At 41.2% G+C, this 20,355-nt stretch overlaps 2 protein-coding genes across 2 annotated transcripts; one reads left to right on the top strand and one right to left on the bottom strand.

The window, feature by feature from the left end:
- On the bottom strand, positions 2,427 to 4,989 carry LOC8084579. The gene is made up of 2 exons (XM_002459626.2): positions 4,875 to 4,989; positions 2,427 to 4,275 (listed from the first exon to the last, which is right to left on the bottom strand). Exon 2 carries the CDS (start codon positions 4,239 to 4,241, stop codon positions 2,640 to 2,642), a length of 1,602 nt encoding a protein of 533 aa, XP_002459671.1. The 5' UTR covers positions 4,242 to 4,275; positions 4,875 to 4,989; the 3' UTR covers positions 2,427 to 2,639.
- LOC8054466 lies at positions 13,765 to 16,238 on the top strand. The gene is made up of 3 exons (XM_002461759.2): positions 13,765 to 13,884; positions 14,246 to 15,500; positions 15,914 to 16,238. The coding sequence occupies exons 2-3, from the start codon at positions 14,372 to 14,374 to the stop codon at positions 15,955 to 15,957; spliced, it is 1,173 nt and encodes a 390-aa protein (XP_002461804.1). The 5' UTR covers positions 13,765 to 13,884; positions 14,246 to 14,371; the 3' UTR covers positions 15,958 to 16,238.

Here is a 20,355-nt window from a genome sequence, read left to right as displayed (position 1 = left end):
ATACTCGACAACCTATTGATCGGCTTCCTCCGCACCAGCAGTGTCTTCCCGAGCCTGAGCGGTGCCTGCTATGGAAGCAGCGATCGCCTCTTTGGCTGCCCGCTGGAGCTCCTCGATGGTTGGTGGCATGGTGACGAAGGAAGAAGCGATGTAGATCAAGCGTCAGCGACTGTCATATAGATGAAGCACGACACACAACGTAGATGAAGCCGCGACGTAGTTGTCTAGCTTGAACCTACCCACCGTGACAACCATGAAGAACCGCAATGTAGATGAAGAGTGTTGATGAAGAGCATGACGAGGGTATGCTAAGTGGGCTGCGATGCAGCGCGTCGGAGGTGGAGGGTTACACAGTGTAGGCTAACAATGCCTCGGGTTTTATTGTGACGATTTAAGACTGTTACCGATTCTGTTAATTTGTGACGATTTTTAGTAAACCATCACAAGAGTTAATCTATGACGCTCCATGACGATATCTAAAACCATCACAGATGCTGCATAGTGACAGTTTTTTGTTGATCCGTGACAAAAACGTTTCATCATAGATTACCAGGTTTCTTGTAGTATCGAGTAGGTGGAGAACATCGGGGGAGTCCGACAATCTAGGGAGAGTGGAAGTGAAGGGATCGTGACCCTTCTGATACCATATTGGAGGATTAACTCAACTCAACTTTCCATTAATCTCAAGAGGTGTTTATATAGAAATACATGGGGATATAAAGGATAGAGGGAATATGATAACAAAGAGTCTAGCTAATCAAATACTGGATATTCTAACAAAGAGAACTGCACATCATTTTATTAAGAAGAAGAAAGGTGTCTAGATCAGTCATTATGTAAAGAACTTCAGAACAGAAGTGTCAAGAAAAGAAGACATAAACTTTACAATGGGCTATTCAGCCAAAAAAGGAGGTTTGCTGAAAGAGGACTTGAATCTATCACTACCGGAATTCCTCGCTTTGTCGAGTGCCTCTGGCACTCGGCAAAGTCCATATTGCACTCGGCAAAGGCCATTCAGCAAAAATGGTGTTGGCGAAACCGTCATTGCCGAGTATCATTTATCGGGCACTCGGCAAAGGCTTTGCCGAGTGCCGACACTCGGCAAAGATAGAAAATTAAAAAAAATCCAAAAAGTAGGGAAAAAAGGGAAAAAATCGTAGGGGGTCTACTCCTGCTCAAGTTTCAAAATTTTTCACGGCATTGAGTCCAATGGGATTCGAACCCGAGACCTCTCTCTCGCATGTCTAACTCCTAAATTATTGTGTCAATTTTGCATTTTGTTTCCTCATATATTATACCAAATCACATGTAAATTAATTATTTGAGGTCCTAAACGATTTGAAATCAAAAAGTTGTCAACTACAAAGTTTCATAACTTTTCAGGATCTACAATTTTCCTTTAGAGAGTTTCTCCATCGAGGTCATTTACAAAATTTGAATTTCAAATTTGAGTAATTCAAACATAGTTTTTGCATGACAAAATAATTCCAAAACAAATAAGTTGTCAACTACAAAGTTTCATAACTTTTTGAGATCTACAAAGTTTATTTAGGGAGTTTTTCCACCTGAGGTCATTTAAAAAATTCAAATTTTAAAATTTACAATTAAAGATGTAGTTTTGCATGACAAGATGAACTCAAATGAAAAGGTTGTCAAATACAAAAGTTCATAACTTATCCAGATCTACAAAGTTATTTTGGTTGTTTTGCCATTTGTTCATCTGATATAGTGATTCTAATATTTTTCATGAATCTTATATCTCTCTCTTATAGTTTCATAAACTATAAGAGTGAGATGTAAAATTTGTGAACAAATTTATTTTGACTTTATCAAATGAAAAAATGACTAAAATAAATATTGTAGGTCTTGAAAAGTTATACAACTTTGTAGTTGAAAACTTTTTGATTTGAATTCGTTTAGGGCTTCAAAGTTTAATTTGAAATTTTCTTTGTCCAGTGTTGTTTTTGACACTCGGCAAAGAAAGTCTTTGTCGAGTGTAAAAAAAACACTCGGCAATGAGGCTTCTTTGCCGAGTGTAAAAAAACACTCAACAAAGAAGGTCTTTGCTGAGTGTTTTTTTGACACTCGGCAAAGAAGCCTCGTTGCCGAGTGTTTTTTTTGCCTAGTGTTTTTCTTTTGGCACTCGGGAAAGAAGCTCTTTGCCGAGTGCCCGAAAGAAAACACTCGGCAAAGACCCGGATTCCGGTAGTGTATGTAGACGCAGCTCTAAAGCAACGACCTACCTGTAATTGTTTTTGCGTGCTTTTTTTCTTGTTTCTGATACTATTGTGGCATATGAAGTCCAGAAAAAAACAGAGGCTATCAAACAGAATCTCCAGTCAACAAAAATTGTAGACAGTGTAATAATTGATTATAAAGATACACAAAAGAGAAGCTCATGGTGTCTGCATTTACAGTAATTGGACTTTGATGGAGAATACTAAAATCACACGAGACATATAGACCAAACCTAAAATCAAATGAGTACCTAATGTAGAACATAGTTCTTTACTAGTACCAACAGAACAGAAAATGTTAACAATACATAACCGCAACCTTCCCGCTTTAGAATTGCAGCTGTTGGCCTTGTGTTTGGAGTATTTGACTCAAATCCTATCTCTTGAAAGATTTTCCCTCAGTTATGCAAGATTATCCCAATTGCTCCATGTTACATGTTCTAGAATTTTGGACATGAGCTGTGGTCGTGCCATCTGTTTTTCCTTTTCTCTCTGAACCCATTCAGCAATGGAGCCCTGCAGCTGGGCAGGTGCATGTGCAGCCCATAAGTCAAGGTAGTGAGGGACCAAATGTTTCCGGTTCTTCACTTCTCTGTTCTCTCTATGAAACGGATTCCCTTTCCTTGCTCTCCCAATTGTTCTGCGTGTGCTTCTTTTCTCCATGCATACATTCTCAACCTGGACATATGCGGTGCTATGTTTGGACTTCCAAAGTATCTGGTAGACTGATGCTTCGGCATTCTGGCAGAAGTAATCTATTGCCTTTGGTACTATGATCCCTTCCAGCTGTTGCAAAGTAATGTTTGTATGCGAGAAATTCTGCTTGTCAATGTTGATCGCCTCTGCTACGGAACTAGTATCCTCTGGCAGCAGGTCTTGTGAAGAGCCATGGGGCATAAAAAGCAGTCCAGTTTTCAGAAATGGTGGATTTTGTTCTTGCACAGAAATTTTGCCTTTGGATGGTGAGGTCCTTTGTCTGTTGTACAAAGGTGGTGAGACTTGGCATTGCAAATTCACTTCAATGACAGGTTCTAGAGAAGCCTCACTTATTCCTGACATATTCACCTTGCTTCTACAATCTCTCTCATGCAGATCATGCTGTTTGCAACACAACGGATTTGGGCGAAACCACTGAGTGCCAAAGCTGTGAAGATTGTCCCAATGTTCTTTATGGTGTGACGAATCCACGTATGGCACCCACGAGAAGTCTTGTGTAGGTAGTTGCATAAGCTCTTTCCTAATGTTTTCAACTGCGGATCTGAAAAGCGGAGGAAACAACTGCAAGCACTTGATTGTGATACCAACAATATCTACACTTTCGGAAATCTGTAGCATTATATTGAAGAAAAAATTATTCTCTGGTGCATTACCATCATTCTGCATGAATATCAAGTTGGCCTCGATTCCATGCTCTGCAGTTACAAAGGGCACCCATTGCAAAAATAAAGGGCATGCATTTCCTCTGTTAATTCTACTCTGTAGTCTCTTGCCAGTTAAAAGGTGCCTGGCAAGAGCACAGCCAAAGGGCATGTGACAGTGTGGTGTGCCCCCAAGCTCTATGAATCTCAAGAATTCACTAGCGCCATCTGCAAACCACTCAAACCTTCGAACCATGTATTTGCTCAACTTGTCGTCGTTGTGGCGAAACGTGGAAGAAAACAATGACTTAGTAGCATGTGCTATCCGTTTAGGAAATGATGAGTTCCTCACCTCTTGATCGACTTCCTTTTCTTCTAGGATTCTATGCTTGCACTTGTGCAGTGTATCATCACACTCTTGAGCAGCACGCTTCAACTTGTTGCGCCATCGCAACAACGACACATCTGTAATCAGCCACTTGTCAGATGTCTCTATAGCTGCCTCCAACTTGATCTGTGCGATCTCTAGCCTCTCCAAATCTTCAATTGCAATTGATTTCTTTCCCCCCTCATACTTCTGAACTAATCCAGACAAAAGTTTGCCTACTGTGTCCTGGAAAACTGCTGAACTGACAATCTCCGCCATTACGATGACTTAATTGTACCTAGCATGCCTTCCCCTGCTTAGAGAAAGGTTCATAAGTGACAACATAGATGAATGGATTCATGGTCGAAGAAGTACAATCGCATGAGATATCTCAACAAAGCAAATTACTTTTTAGTATGGAGAACCTATGGACCTCAACAAAATATTTAGGGCTCTTTTGGCATAGTTCAACTTCACTAGTAAAGTTGTTCGTTTTAGAAAAGAGGTTCATGAGTAACTTTCTAAAGAAAGCTGAGCTGTTTTGAAAAAGTTATTTGGCAAAACAGCTTCACCAGTAGCTTCATGTATGGATGAAAGAAAGAAATGGGGAGAGAGCTAGGATAAGCTACTTTTTTCAGCTTCATCCAACTTATGTCTTTGTGAGAGCAGAAGAAAAATAGTTTCACCCATGAAACTATTTTAGAAAAGAGTGTTTGGCAAGAAAAAAAACAGCTCACAACAGCTTCATGAGCTGTACCAAACAGATACTTAAGTTACTGCTGGATTAGCCTAGCTACTCTTTGATTGAATTTGATACATGAAGTCTTCATATATAGAAGAAACTCAATATGGTGAACTGTGGGTTTGATGTACGGAGAAAATACATTGGAAAGACGCTCAGATTTAGCTTACCGCCTGCAGGAATGTACCCTCAATTGAATTTTGGGTTGTAGTGATCACAGCTATCTTTAGAACAATGATCTTTGGGTGAGTAAAGTTGTTCGCGACTCTGCAAATGAACATGAGATGGCACTTCAGAAGAGAAGAGAAGAGAAGCAACCATTTATAGGGGTTCATATGTGTTCAGTGGTGTGGACTTCGGAGAATCCGGTATAGTGGCAGGTTAGAGAAGGATTGGTTTTAGAATCGACACCGACGTGAGATTATTCTGCACGAAAATCATTACATGTCTCTACATGATTGCCTAAAGAGGCTTAGGTAGTGAAAAGTTGACATGGTGTGTGCTATGTTTCCTACCGAATCAAATGGTGGCCGTGTACGACTGTTGGGATAACAGATGAGGGCAGAGAGCTAAGGATAACAGAACTTTACCATTTTATCTACGCAATGCATGATGCATCACAGCATCAGCGTGCAAGGAAATCAGTAAGGCACTTTTCTATTTTTAAAAAAAAAATATATATATGCGTATTTGCCTGACTCTGTGCATGTATAGCCTAGTGGTCACAAGAGTCTTAATAGCACCCAGGGTCCGATCCTATCAGGTTTGACTCTTGAGAGTGAAATTGTTTTCAGCGAGATATATATGCACCTTGGCATGTGAGGAGTTTCTTCCTAATACAAAATTGTATGAGAGCATCTATATGCACTATTAGTGACTGGTGCATGCAAGTTATTTTTGGTGAGCCAGACCACTATGGTCTTGGTCTCTTAAATTCTAGAGACATCAGTCGTCCAATCTTTCGTGTGGATGGGCAACCGATCGATGAGAAAACTCCTTTCTTGGTGGGAAAACTATTTACAGAAGACGGTCCCAAGGTGCTGAGAAGAGTCGGATAGATATATTGAGCTACTATTGTAGCATCTCCCCTACTATTCACAGAAAAAAATATTATTGGAGACGGATTATTGGAGAACTGTTGGAGATGCTATAATGTTTATTCGAACCTAGGTGCTAGTGCTAGTGCTAGTAATAGTAGACAAAGGTCCTCATTTATTGGTTAGAAGAACTCCAAGAATCTCTTCATAAATTTTCTAATTGATAAGAATAGAGAATTTGATGAACAAAAATCCCATAGCTTTTTTAATTACATCTCCAAATATTGTGATTCACTCTCCGTATTTAGAGGCTGTCTCTTTATATAGAAAAGATGTTAGAGGGTGAAAAGATGTAGTAGACGCCCTGTTTGGATCCCTTGGTAGGCTAAAGTTTAGCCCTTGACCAGTTTGGATACATGACTCAATGGTGTGACTAAAGGATGAAAGGGAGATGAGAGAGAAAACAAGTAAAGTCACTTGTTAGCACTTTTAGCCCACTTTAACCTACCTTGCAAGGACTAATGGGTAAATGGAGAGCTAAAGATTTGCCTCTCCTTTTAGCCCTCCAGTATGTTTGGATCTGTCCAAGAGCGCCTAAAAGAGGAGGGTTAATCTTTAGCGCCTTGGATCCAAATAGGGCCATAATCAATATTGATTTAAGGAGTGAGTTTAACACCCGCTCACATAATGGACTAGTATGTTCTGACAGAATATGACTATTTTTAGAGTAATGAATGTTAACCCAAACTCGTCCTATTAAATGAATTGGGACCACAAAGCCCACTGATCCACCGTGCCTTTTTTAAGCATGAACTTGTCGTGAACGGCAAGACCTCGACTAGCATTCTGGCGGAGCTAGGACCACTAAACCATTATTATTTCCGTCCATAAGAAAAAATTTTCTATAATTTTAGTTAAACTTAAGATACTTTGACTATTCAAGATTCTTAGAATGACTTATAATTTAGGATAGAGGGAGTACTTTTTAAGGCGTAAAACTAATCTTAAGATTAAAATAGATTAATCATTCAATATATTCTCATATTAACCTATGTGGAGATGTAGATGTTGACATTATTTTTCCATCTCATATTAAACCTATGTGGATGTAGATGTTGAAATTATTTTTCTCTCAATCTAGTAAAAATATAAATTAATTGAAGCCTTGAGAACCAAGATGTATAGGACTAACTCGACTTAAAAGATCCATCTCGTGATTTTCAACTAAACTGTGTAATTAGTTTTTATCTGTATTTAATACTCCATGCATATGTCCAAACATTCCATAAGATAGGTAAAATTTTTTTTGTTTGGGAACTAAACAAGGCCTTAGTTCAACTCTTTGCTCTTTCCCGAAGTAGCATTTGGATGTGTTGATGGCTACAAATACATACTCCCTCTATATCCATAAAACAAGTCGTTTTGGACCAAGTTTGGGTCAAACATTGAGAATATAAATCATAAATAACTTTTAAGTTGTTGAGTTTGAAAATATGAAAGCCATATGAATAGATTTGTCTTGAAAAAAGACTTTTCTAAAAATATATCTATACCACTTTTTGATAAATATTTTTATAAAAACAAAAAGATTAAAGTTAGAATTTAGAGACTGTGCCATTGTCCAAAATGACTGTTTTATTGCTGGTTTCATGGATTGTGGTTGCTCCGGTCCCGTGTGGAGCGTGTACGTCATCGGCATTCCGTGGCCCGGTTAGCACAATGTTTTGGCCCACTTTCTGATCTTGGGGCCCAACCTGAGGATGCTTGAAAAGGTTTCATCAGGTCGGTTTTCACTAGGGCCCAAATTGCGCATCACCAACTTTTGTGCACGGCATATGCATTGTCTATGGCTTGAACCAACTCCATTAATCAATGAATATTCACTTGATTCAAAACTCACAAAGCCTCTTGAGACATGTAATTTTTGGAAAAAAAGTTGTTTTTATAACTTTATATTTAAAGAAATTTACAAAGTTATATTTACAACTTTTATACAAATTTTATAGGACAATTTATCACCATAACTTTTTATATAACATTTAATTTATAGTTTCTATATAGTTTTATACATAATTTCATCACAACTTTCCATAACACTTATAACCAAACTTTTGTTCATAACTATCAGTCAACAAAACTTATCATAGCACGTTCACATTTCTATATGACCTTTGCAGTCTAATTTTTGCTCAAAACTATCAACACACAAACTTATCATAATAATTTCTCTATATAACTTTCTAGCGCAATACAATGATTTCATGACCTGCATAACTTATACACATAATTCTTTATTGTTCAACATGTTTCGACAAACGTAGCTTGCTCATCAACCTCACAACCTTCTTATCCAACACTTGTAGCGTGCCCGTGCTAACGCTATGCTAAAATAGGAAACAAGATAAAATTTATTATAGAAAATAAAACAAAAAATGAGATTCATTAAGATTCATGTCTTCTATATTTTATAACCAAATATTTTTTGACACATAATGAATGTTACATAACGACTGTAGATCTCTCTCATTTACAAGTGTACCTTGCTCGTCAGCCTCATAGCTTGCTTCTACTTCTCCCGCCTGGGGTTGCCAGCAGCTGAAAAAGAGAGGGTAAGGCCACGGCAGAGCTCATGCCCACGCCCACGAGGCCATGGCGGAACCCCCACGTGCACGTGCACCCTCCATAAGCACCTCCCCTGCTCCCTTCACTTTTTTCATTGGCTCCTCCTTTGTCTTCACTCCTCGAGTCTACATAGAAAGGCAGAGCAAGAAGTACTGATGGTCTAGATGCCGCCCGGTGAAGCCTTGGGAGTGGGAGAACACACAAAGTCACGGAGACTGAGCCTGAGTCGTGCTAGGTGGCCAAGGTCGCATCCTCCATGGAGTGTCAGTGGAGCGAAGTTCGCGCGGAATATTTATAGTGAACCCAGTGGATCACAAGCACGATTGGAGGGAGTTGCTTCTTCTTACAAAAACCACTAGTGTCAACGATAAATTTTTACATGTATGTTAAGTGTAAAAGAATAAGTATTGTCACTTGCTATCGCAAGACACTTTCAAAATCCTTGTACCCTTCCTTGTTTGATTACTCCAAAGAGTCGAATACAACAGCCATTCCATCCTGAGGATGGATTAGAAAAGCAATCTAGTGGCCCATATGATGCCCTCATTGGACCATTCAAGCAGTACATATTTCAAATATGAACAGTCCAAATAGCCCCATATATGTTCCAAGTATCCTTTTGAATTACCAAAACCGGTGGGCGGCAAGGACACACCCATGTTCCCCGAGCTTCTTGATGTCTCTGTACACGTACATTGCTGCATTGTACTTAAATTTCTTGCACAGTTCTATCTTGGCTTGCTCTCTCTCTTACAAGTTAAAGTTCACCAGCCTGTCATGCGTGACCGGTACATCTGCGATGACCCTCTAGGTAATTAATATGCATCGGAGACAGGTAAATAATATCTCTGCCCAGTTCCTTGCATACATAGGACGGCATCCTACAAGGACAAGTTGTCTAGTTTCATCCTAAAGTACCTACAGCGATGTAAAAAGTGTGAAAGTTGTAATCAACTTACAGGGCAAACAGTGTCACTTGAGTGATGTTGAGGTCCTTGTGCTGCAACATCCTATGCAGCATCTTACGGCAAGCTAGTTGATCGAGCATCGTTGGGCAAGTGGAAGTACTCTACGAGGATCTTGGTAATGAAAGTTTCTAGGCCTGTTTTCACCGCCTCCATATACTAGAGATGGAAACTCCATATGAGCTAGCCCAAGGTCACCATGAACTTCCCATGCTCATAGTGGTCAAGGCAATCATCCAAAAGGGGCCAAACCTACAATGGTGTTTTCGGCATGTGCTTGAGATGTTTGGGAGTGAAAAGGTTTGCTGGCATCTCCACATAAATTATACTTTTACTATGCTTGCCAGTAGCATATCATCGGCTAGTTGATAGGCTTCCCAACTCCGCTTGGTGTGGTTGGTGGGTATGGCTCCTCTTCTTCTGTAGGCTTTCTCGGTATAGTTGGACATTGCACTATGCCCTCCTTCGGAACACTTTGTTGGCGGTGTACCTGGTGATACCCCTGTATCTTCCTGTGGATTGCTAGTGCCTAGAGAACTACCTGGAGGACTGCCACCTACGCCAAAATTGCTGTTGTCATCGTTGTAGTCATCTCGAGAACCGCGGGAGACGGCGAAGGCTGCGACGCTGGCATCAGCTCGTCCAACATAATGTCGCTCTTACTCCAGAGTAGTTCAGAGCCGATAACACCTCTGAGGTACCTGATCCTGTATGGAGTGTGATGTCAATTTCATCATCATCAAATTCCGAGTTGTTCCACGTCACATCCACCCAAGCGTAGTACGGTGAGATCGGATGCCAGCCACCGAATAACGGATCCAAGCGCCATTAATTTGCAAATGTTGCGCAATCGACTTACTGTAGTAGTGGTCAGAGATGTACACAATGCTGGTGAACATATCCGTATTGTCACTATAGTTTTGTTCAGGCCACAGTCGCTTCTCAGGAAAGCTGCATCCAGACTCATCAATTCCATATTTTGCTATTGGTGTTGATTAGGAAAGGGCTAGTTTAATGAAATTCATTATCTTAAAAAAAAGGATGTGCGTTGCCTATTTTTAACAGTTGATCAACCAAAAGAGATGATGTTGCATGATACGTGACCATGGGCTTCGACTTGATCAATCAAACAATATAGTCTTGGGCTTAGCACAAAGTACCTACCTGAAATAATCATACCCGGATGATCACCAAGCTTGCATCAGCTGGCAAATACATGCATGCTTGCATTGCACCTGAACATGAAACAGGCAATTTCACTCAAACATATAGCTGAAGGATCTGGGAAGAAAACAACTTTTATCGCAACTGTTTCAGAATCAATGAACAAGGCAGCCTGCAATTATTGGTAATATTAACGAGCATGTTGGAGATGATACTCAGATTTAACAAACGGTTAGAGGCACTTTAGCAGAATAACTACAACGAGCATATCATCAGTGCTGGAAAATACTGCTTTGAAGTTGTGAATAACACCAATTGAAATATTTAGCAGAAGCCAACAGTAATATATGCTTGTTATATTATATCCATTTCCAGAAAACAATGCTTGGGGCAGCGATCTCTAAAAGGAAACAACCACCATGGTGATACCATGCATGTTGCATTATCTATCACCAATGGTATCTCACAACCAATCGACTATCCGAAAAGACTCGAACAGCGATTTGAATATTTTCTCTGATATCTAGATGATTTTTTTTTTGAAAATCGAATATGGAATCTGATATTGTAACTCAGATGGATAGCACGGGTACAGATACAAATTAAAGTCACTGATATCCAAATAATATCACAAACCATATCTAATAGTTCAGAATAAAAATATATTTCCAAGGAACAAAAATAAGATAATGTACGTCTTCTTAGCTAAATGTACATGTTTTCTTTTTATTTTGTATATCCATTTTCCTTTCTAGGTTATCTAATTTTATTTTCCCAAATATTTTATGAGAATAAAAATAATATTACTGAACTATTTATGCTTTTTTTAGGGATGGAACTATTTATGCTTGTTTGATAGGCTTTGGCTCCTAAAGGGCACCGGTCACGGGCTATTCATGTGGAGTAGCTTCTTAATTGGTGCTTGAGCCATTTTGGGAAATACTGTCTAAAACGGCTATCAATTCATACTAGCAAAAGTGCCCGTGCGTTGCAACGGGAAAATTATAAATTACCAAAAAAGTTTTTATTAACAATGTAAAGGCTATAATCTTGAATAAACTTGTCATGGGTCCATAAGACAGACTTTTAGTAAGAGACAAGCACTAACTACAACAGATCCAGCATTGGGTCAACCAGGACATGAAACCTACGCCAGCGCCACTGAGTGTATGTGGCTCCCGTTCTGGCTACAAATTTATAGTTACTAAATCTTACAATAAGAGGCTAAATGTACAAAATAAGAAAGATATGTCTCTCGTACCATATGTTTATAGTTCCACCACTTAGCACTAACTTAAATTGAAGCTTGATCATAATAGGCCTATTCAAATAATGCATCACTTTAGAAAAAAAACTCTAAATCAAATTATTCTTAATGAAAATTTTTATTGGGCTAAAGCATCGAAGCCTTGACCAAGACTCAAAAATTATTGCTGCATGTTTTTTATTAGGAACCTTGAGCTTTGAAGATTTTTTTAATAGAAGTATATATATTTTTGGATCAATTATATTTAAATTGTTAGTTGTAGTTAAAATTAACTATTAGTCTATTTAGATTGCAGCTGTTGCATGCGAATGATAAAAATCTATACACTCACAGCGATGACTCTGTTGTTGGTGTCCTTCTTTGGATCACAGCGCCTGTGAACCTTTTCTTGTCGCCCATGGCTCACCTCCTGCGCACCCGGATTAAGGAGAGATAATCTGATTTGGATTTGGATTTCTATTCTATCGGGGATACGAGACATGAGCGAGTCGAAACCGGTCCAGGGGAGAGGCCAGACGAAAATTAGTTCAGAACAAAAATTTTAGCCAAAATTTTGCCTCTTTAGTATTAGGGTTAGATGATGATGATGATGGTGATGATGATTATTATTATTATTATTATTATTATTATTATTATTATTATTATTATTATTATTATTATTATTATTATTATTATTATTATTATTATTATTATTATTATTATTAGTACTACTACTACTATTATTATTATTATTATATCATTAAAATAAAGTAGGATCGAAAAACCATCAATGTTGATCCTTGCCTTATCCACTTGGCCGATCCATCGGTGCCTTGAACATGCCCCTGGCCAACGTCACACGTCGACTCCTACAAAAAGAAAAAGAAAAAAATGTCGCACGTTGACTGTGGTTTCGTGGTTGGCTGGGCAGGTCCAGCCATGGTACTTGCCAAGTCCATAGCTAGGTGGTCGCTGCTCGTGGTTGGCTGGGCATGTCCCGCCGTAGGCCTAGTTAAGGTACAAAATTAAGAGCCCGAATAGAGAGATCCACAGGAGCGTTCTGAATTTGATTAGGATCGGATTAGGCTGGAAAAAGAAGACATATTACGCGCGGGCTGACTCGGAGACGATGGGCAGAAAATTTTTGGCAGACTGAAATTTTTACAATTTAGTAGTAGGGATAGATTAGCTAGCTTTGTGAGTAGAAACTAAGCGAAGCTACTTTTTTGGCTTTGGCTCTTTCGGGCTCCTTGTAAGGAGCTGTTTTAAATGCCCGCTTAGGAGGTCTTCTTGTAAGGAACCACAACAAGTGGGAGCGGGAGCCAGAGCTTGCTAAAAAAGGCCATTGATTAATTGGAGTTTGGACTTGTTGAATGTTTTATTGATTATAACACTTAGGATATACGTGGATGTCGTTTCTTACTTAATATCCAAAGAAATATTCATAACCAACATGTCTGCTTTCGACTCGTTCCGTATTCGACACATATTTATTTGTATTCATGACTAGAACAAACAGTACTCGTATCTGTATCTGATTTTGGATCTTAAAAGAATGTAGACGAATGATACATATCGATAATATTAGTCCATACCTTATCCAATTATATCCTACCCAGTCAAGGCTGCTGTCGAGTTTATTTCCAGTGGAGGTCATTAACATGTATTTGAAGTAAAGTTTTCCAAACAGGCCGAGGAAAACGGGCTAGTTCGAGCCCGGTTCAGAAAAGCACGGCCCTAACCCAGCCCTCGCCCGCCCCAGCCGTGCCCGTGCCTAGCCTGGCCCGTTGCCGTGCCCGTGCCTGGGCCGAGGAGGCGGCCCGTAGTGCCGGCCCAGGCACGGCCCGTTCCATCGGCGGCACGGCGCCAGCACGGCTACCAGCCGTTGGATTAGGGTGGAGAAGGGAGAGCCGTTGGATTGGGGGAGGAGGGGGTATATAAGGAAGCCGCCGCGGCATCCTCCCCACTTCTAATCCTAATCTGCTAATCCCCTCTCCTTCGCGCCGCTCCTCGCCCGCTCGTCTGCTCTCGCCAGCTCGCCGTCGCTCCTCGCTCTCACCTGCTCGCCGTCGCTACTCGCTCTCGCTCGGTCGCCTGCAATCGTCTCATTCCCCTGCTCAGCCGTGTCCATGGCGTTCTCCGGCGGGTAAGGGGTCATTAGATCCGGCTTTGAGATATATCTAGTTCTATCCTGCTTTGAGATAAATACTATTCTAGGTACTGAAATGGCCCCAACAAATACTCATTCCATCAATCAGCCCAAGGCATATTTCAGGGCGAGAAAGTCTTCAAAAATAAACTAACTTTGTTTTGTCTAGTTAGTAAGCGAACTCAAATAAATAGACCAACCTTTAATTTGTCAATAGTTAGTAGGAAAACTCAAATAAAATAGCATTGATCATCTTAATTAAAAATTTAAAGTATCTTAGAATGTTTCTAATTGCTGAACATTAAATGGATGCAAAAATCCGCTGCCGTTTCATTTGATTTATGATGATGACAACCAGGGCCCCACTGGGCAGAATTTCCCCCTTGTGCACCAGAGCAGATGAGGGTCAGAGGTAGAGCCAGAGAAGAATCCCCCAACCCATCCGCCATCCTCCACCTCCCCGGTCCAGCAGAGAGCGAGTGGGATGGCGCCGCCTCCGCCACCGGAGCTCATGGATGACCTCATCGGCGAGATCCTCCTCCGCCTCCCACCAGAAGACCCGGCGTGCCTCGTCCGAGCCTCCCTTGTCTGCAAGCTCTGGCGCCGCCTCCTCTCCGATGGCGCGTTCCTCTGCCAGTACCGCGCCTTCCACCGGACACCGCCTGTGCTCGGCTTCTTCCACAACCAGTACCGAAAGGGCACCTCTGTTCCCCAGTATGTCCCCACAATACAGGCATCCCCGGTTCCCCAGCCTGCAATCGCCGTCACCGGCAGCCCCACCACCTCCTACCGTACCATCGATTGTCGCCACGGCCGAGTGCTATTCGAAGGCAAGGATCAGCCATCACAGACACTCATCGTCTGGGATCCTATCACCGGCAATCAGAAGCTCATCTACCCGCCCGTGCACCCGTATACCAAGTTCTTGGCTGCGGTGCTCTGCGCTGCAGACGGCTGCGACCACCTCAGATGCAGCGGGGGGGCTTTCCTCGTGGTTTTCGTGGGTATATATGATGCCGAGGAGGAGGACAATGATGACGAGGGAGTTGAAGATGGAGATCCTGTGGGATGGGCTAGTCTCTACCCATCAGAGATTGGGGTGTGGAGCGCATCTACCTCCATTAGTGTCGATTCCTTCATCGACCTTGTCCTGCCCAGTCTGCTCACCAGAGACTCAATCTACTTCATCCTTGAGAACGGGGAAAAAATCCTCAAGTACAGCTTGGTCGGTGGTGTCCTATCAGTGGTGAATGCTCCTCCCCAGCATGAACCAAATATGATCTTCGCCACGGCACAGGATGGCGATCTGGGAGCCGCGACTGTGGAGGGCTATAGCTTGCACCTGTGGTCGTGGCGAGCGACTGACCCCGTCGGTGGCTTTGGGGAATGGGTAAGGTGGAGGGTGATCGAGCTTGATGTGATGATCCCAATCTCGATTGGAGACCCTTCGACTACGTTTGATTTGGCTGGCTTTGCAGAAAGCACTGGCTTAATTTTCATCCGTGCAAATGATGACATCTTCACTGTTGAACTCAAGTCTGGCCACATCACAAAGAAGGGCAAGAGAACAAGTGACAGCCCCATTTTTCCTTTCACAAGCTTCTACACTCCTGGTAAAGTTTTATTTCTACATATTTATATGACTCAATATTTATTCAGACTGTTGCAAAATTATTGCCCTAGATATATAGTTCTAGTGAGTGGCGCAATAATCTGGATAATCATAACTCCGATAAAGAAAAACGAACATGTAGAATGTTTAAAATGCAATATCAAATGTAGTTTGTTGCTACTAACTTGTTAAGTGGTTTACTAAGAAAAAAACTTTCCATACGTGTAGCCACTTGCCGATCTATATTGTGTTAAGAGCTTTGTGTAGCCACTTGCCGATCTATATTGTGTTAAGAGCTTTGTGGCAAATCTAACTCACATGTTCCGAATTGCATGCAGTCTGACAACTAGCAATATTTCATATCCATATGAGATCTTTTTGCTATGTCATTTTTATTATCTTTTTGTTTTTCAGATCTTGTTACCGCTAGATTGCAAGTGCCAATGAGGATTGATTGACCAATGAAATAAATTGATCAAGCCACTGTGGGGAACTTGCATAGTTTATGCTTGAGATGTTCTATATCAGTTCTCAGTTAGTAAAGGGTATCCTATTATGTTTTTTAGTATGTTTCGTCTTCGCAAATTTCTGCGAGTCCATAATTACAGACCAAGAAGATCCATGATTCTGGTTTACTTATATGCTTGTCTCTTATATTTAGTGCCCAAATCATGGTCACTGGCCTGCTTAATTTTCAAAATGATGTGTCACTGTCTTCTCTTTTTTATGAAAAATAATATGTATGATTGATTTAATTGTTGTATCTTGAAGATGATTTGCATGGTTTAGCTATGCAGTACTTTCAGAAGATGAATACTCAAGGAACTGGTTGTACCATTTGCATCTGAAACGGATTGAAGTTAAGCTATTATGTTTTAGTTTGTCTATGTCAATGGTCGCTCAAGTGCTGCATAAACAATTTTTTTAAAATCTTGGGCATGAATTTTGGATAAAAGAAGGGAAGTTAACAATGAAAAGAGCAGAGTGGTTGCTCTGTTTTCTCTTTTGTGGGCAATCTGAAGCAGGCAACCTTGTAGCCATGAAAACTGTTTATCTGATATGTATGTGTGGTTTTCATCTCTGATATATATGTGTGGTTTTCATCTTGTGTTCACAAGATTTTAGCATTGAATATTTTAGATTATGCAATTTCAAATTGCCACTGCCAGTTATGATGCACTCATCCATCCATCAGCTTGAATTTCCTCCTGTCAACATATTGCAGAGACTTGAAGTGTTCTGTGCTGGTAATGTGAGTCATCTCGTTTTTTGTTGGGCACATATCAATAGATAAGAAGCAAGGTACACAAAAAGAAATGGAACACCCTCATAATAGATGTGATAGCAAGACAGCCACCACCATGCATGACAGCAAACCTGCCAACGAAACCAGGCAGCAGCAACCAAAATGCCACCCTGAAAGTCACAAATAAAATGTGAGGTGGGGAGGTGGTTCTTCACAGCAATGCCTCTAAGTAGGAAAATCACATCCACAGGTACTGCCACCAATTAGTGAACCTAGGTTTTTCAACCAAATCCCCTTGGGGGTTGGAGACCTCACGGTAATGCCTCCAACGCAGAGCATGGTGCAAAGGACTCAACATCGAAGATATCAACATAAAGCTTCATGTCTGCTGCCCCAAACCAACACCTTGTTCTGGCAGGGGCAAGGAGCACCACTATCGTCAATTACATGTCCTCAATTACCAAGCTTCAATACCATGTCACAAGCATCCCAAGATAGGGCGTCGTCTACAATGGCTACCTTCCATTGTTAGTCGTAGTGACACCTAACAAATCAGCATCAAAACCATCCACACCAAAAGACAACACATCTGGAACCCTTCGTCATACTCTAAAGTTGATAGAAGTCATGATGTTGATGCCATCATAACCGACCAGCCCTACCAACATAGTAACACCAAACTTTCCACCGCGAAGGGGAGTAGCCAACATTGACATCACAGTGGTGAGTTGCCTTGACCCAACAATTGTTGTCACACTGAGTAGTGCTACCATACAGGTGTAGCTACAACCATGCTAGTCATCAATGACCTCCGCTAGCTTACTCAACAATTGTTGTCCAAGAGTAGCTGAGGGCGTGAGGCCCTAGGACCTGACCAGTTCATCTGATACCATGTAAGACGGGATAGACTGAATATAATGGATGGATGATGATATTGCATTGGGACTCACTCGGATGCCTACATGCTAAGGGATCATGTACTTAGTCATAGGATTAGAGTTAGGAGCCTAAAGCCTATTTATAATGAGCACCAAATATACTTTATCACTTGGAATGGACATTCGCAGGTCAAGAATTACAATACGAATGCAAGAACCAAATAAAGCTTAACGTTAGGATTACAGGTCGATTTCATAAACACAATCAACAATTACCCTCTATAGAATTTTTCCTCTTAATGTGTTGTTCCTCATGAATCATACAATTGATGGTCTATGACTTATATGGTAGAATGTGTGACTTCCATGCAAGGATCTCAAAGAGCCTTCACAATTTACATTTCCAAATTCCAACCACAATGTCATACATTGTTATATCTGGGACATTATCTGTAGAAAGATATGGATCGAACTGATTGCTAACCATATACTTATCTTCATTAATCTGAAACGTGAATGTTCTGTTTCTGCAGAAGATTGCATGGATGCTCCCCAAACACAGAGACATTTCTGTTTATATTTACCCTGAAAGTTGCAAGGCACCTTCCCCAATGTTGGGCGCTAAGATTTCTCCTTAGAACGGCTGAAATGAAGTTTGCAGCTATGAATGATCCACCCATTTCTCTAGCCATCGCCATCTAGCAATTGACTCTAGTTTCGGGTGATCTTTAGAATCTTCACTTCCAAAAGTAAGAACCTTGAAGAAGTACCAAAGTGCCTCTTGTTGTAGAAAATTTAACACAAGAGCTTGTGTGGCCCCAAACTTTTTTATTTTGCCTGAATTACTGGTGATTATTATTTGACTACCACCTTCAAGGCACACAAACAAAAGACAAGTAAAAGCTATTCCAAGGAACCTTGTCAACATTCTTTGAGAACTCAATCACAGCCAGCACTATCTCATTTTCACCCACCTGGGCATTGTTTTGATATTTAATAATACACCATGCATCAAACTGGCTAAAGGGTCATCAGTAATTTTATCTCCATTGATTATCACAATTTGAGAAAAGTGGTTGCGCACTCTTGCATCGTTGTAGACATGCGCAACTAGTGTGCTCTTTACAACATATCCCGCCCAACTATCAGTAGAACACCCACATTTCTCATACTTGGATGTTCAATCTGCATCAAGAAATCCATTACCCTTTCCATTCCCATTTGGCGACCAAACATGCACTTTCCAATAAACAGATGCATGTCATAATGTGGGTGGTACAGTGGAGGATAGTTCTCCAAAAATACAAGAATCGCTTTTGCATCACCGATGATGTTACTTAAGTTATGAATCACTTGCTGCACTCTTTATTCCAATTGACACCATCGTTAGAGAAATGGGGAAGCTTGGCAGGTTTGTAATAATGGGATGGGGGCAAAAGAGTGACTCACATCATGATCTTTGGCCTTGTTGCTGGCTTGGTTCCTCAAGCTGTCAATGGTGAAATTTTTCTCGAAAAACGCAGGAGAGCTGCGCATCATTCTATTAAGAAGTGAAAGACACCCATACAACACACGTCCAGCACAAACACACACAAAATCACACACATACACACACACACACACACACACCCCTGATCCTTGGAATGAATCGCGCCCGAGGCTAAGTTTCGAGAGGCGACCAGCAAAGGCTCAAGGATCCTAGCAATCTGATAGAGGGGCAGTCAGGAGGGAAATACTTCTAGCCCCAGCCAACGACCATAATTTACTCTCATCTCTAGCAATGATCACAATTCTTCCAATATCAGGGGCTGCTCCATCAAAAACACACCTGTTGTGATGAGTCCATACAGTCCAGGCCCCCAGAATTATGAGAGAATTGATTCCATGTGAGATTCTTTCACTGATACCACTAGTCGCTCTATCCCACCAGTCCAAAAGGATAGTTCAGTGGGCTGAAGAGAGAGGGATTGTAGGCCAACTTGTGACAGGAATCGAAACCAAAACTCTCTTGTGAAGACACATCCAATGAGGAGATGATCAATGGTTTCGGGTGCTTGGTCACATAAAGGACAGCGCTCAGGATGAGGGAGACCTCGGCGAGCTAAACGTTCCGCTGTCCAACATCTATTATGGGCAACCAGCCACAAAAAGAAACGACATTTAGGTGGCGCCCAAGACTTCCAAATTTTCTCCCACGACCTGAAAGGAATAGAACCCAACCATAGGCCCTCATAAGCTGATTTAGTGGAATACTGTCTATTTGAAGCAAGTCGCCACACATGTTTATCTTTTACTTCAGGCTGCAGCTCAAATCTGATAAGAGGTCCCATAGGCGGAAAAAATTAGTGATAAAACTAACCGTGCGAGCCCCCTGTAAATCTGAAATCCATGCATGATTGGTGAGGGCTTCCTGTACCGTCCTCTTCTTGTGTCTCCTTACAGTAACAGCAGCGAAGAGGTGAGGTGCCACATCTGCAATGCATTGTCCATGAAGCCATTTATCTGTCCAGAAAAGGGTTGTTGCACCATCTCCAACCTCAGAATAAGTTGCGGCTGCAAAGAAGACCCTTACTTGTTCAGGAACTTGGATTGGGAGGTCTACCCAAGGTCGATCAGGTTCTGTTTTTTGTAGCCAGAGCCAACGCGTTCGCAAGGCCCAGCTAAAGGATCTGAGATCAACAATTCCTAACCCTCCCAATTCAATTGGTCGACATACTTTGACCCACGCAACC

This window comes from Sorghum bicolor, chromosome 2 (genome assembly GCF_000003195.3).
Source record: "Sorghum bicolor cultivar BTx623 chromosome 2, Sorghum_bicolor_NCBIv3, whole genome shotgun sequence".
Classification (NCBI taxonomy): domain Eukaryota; kingdom Viridiplantae; phylum Streptophyta; class Magnoliopsida; order Poales; family Poaceae; genus Sorghum; species Sorghum bicolor.
The sequence above is the reverse complement of the archived record's forward strand: the minus strand, read 5'-3'. Positions and strand labels throughout refer to the sequence as shown.

Bases quoted from the DNA above. Each gene is read 5' to 3' on its own strand.
- LOC8084579 (XM_002459626.2), bottom strand. From the start codon at position 4,241: ATGGCGGAGATTGTCAGTTCAGCAGTTTTCCAGGACACAGTAGGCAAA.
- LOC8054466 (XM_002461759.2), top strand. From the start codon at position 14,372: ATGGCGCCGCCTCCGCCACCGGAGCTCATGGATGACCTCATCGGCGAG. The intron at 15,501-15,913 runs GTAAAGTTTTAT...TTTGTTTTTCAG, and splicing joins CACAAGCTTCTACACTCCTG to ATCTTGTTACCGCTAGATTG.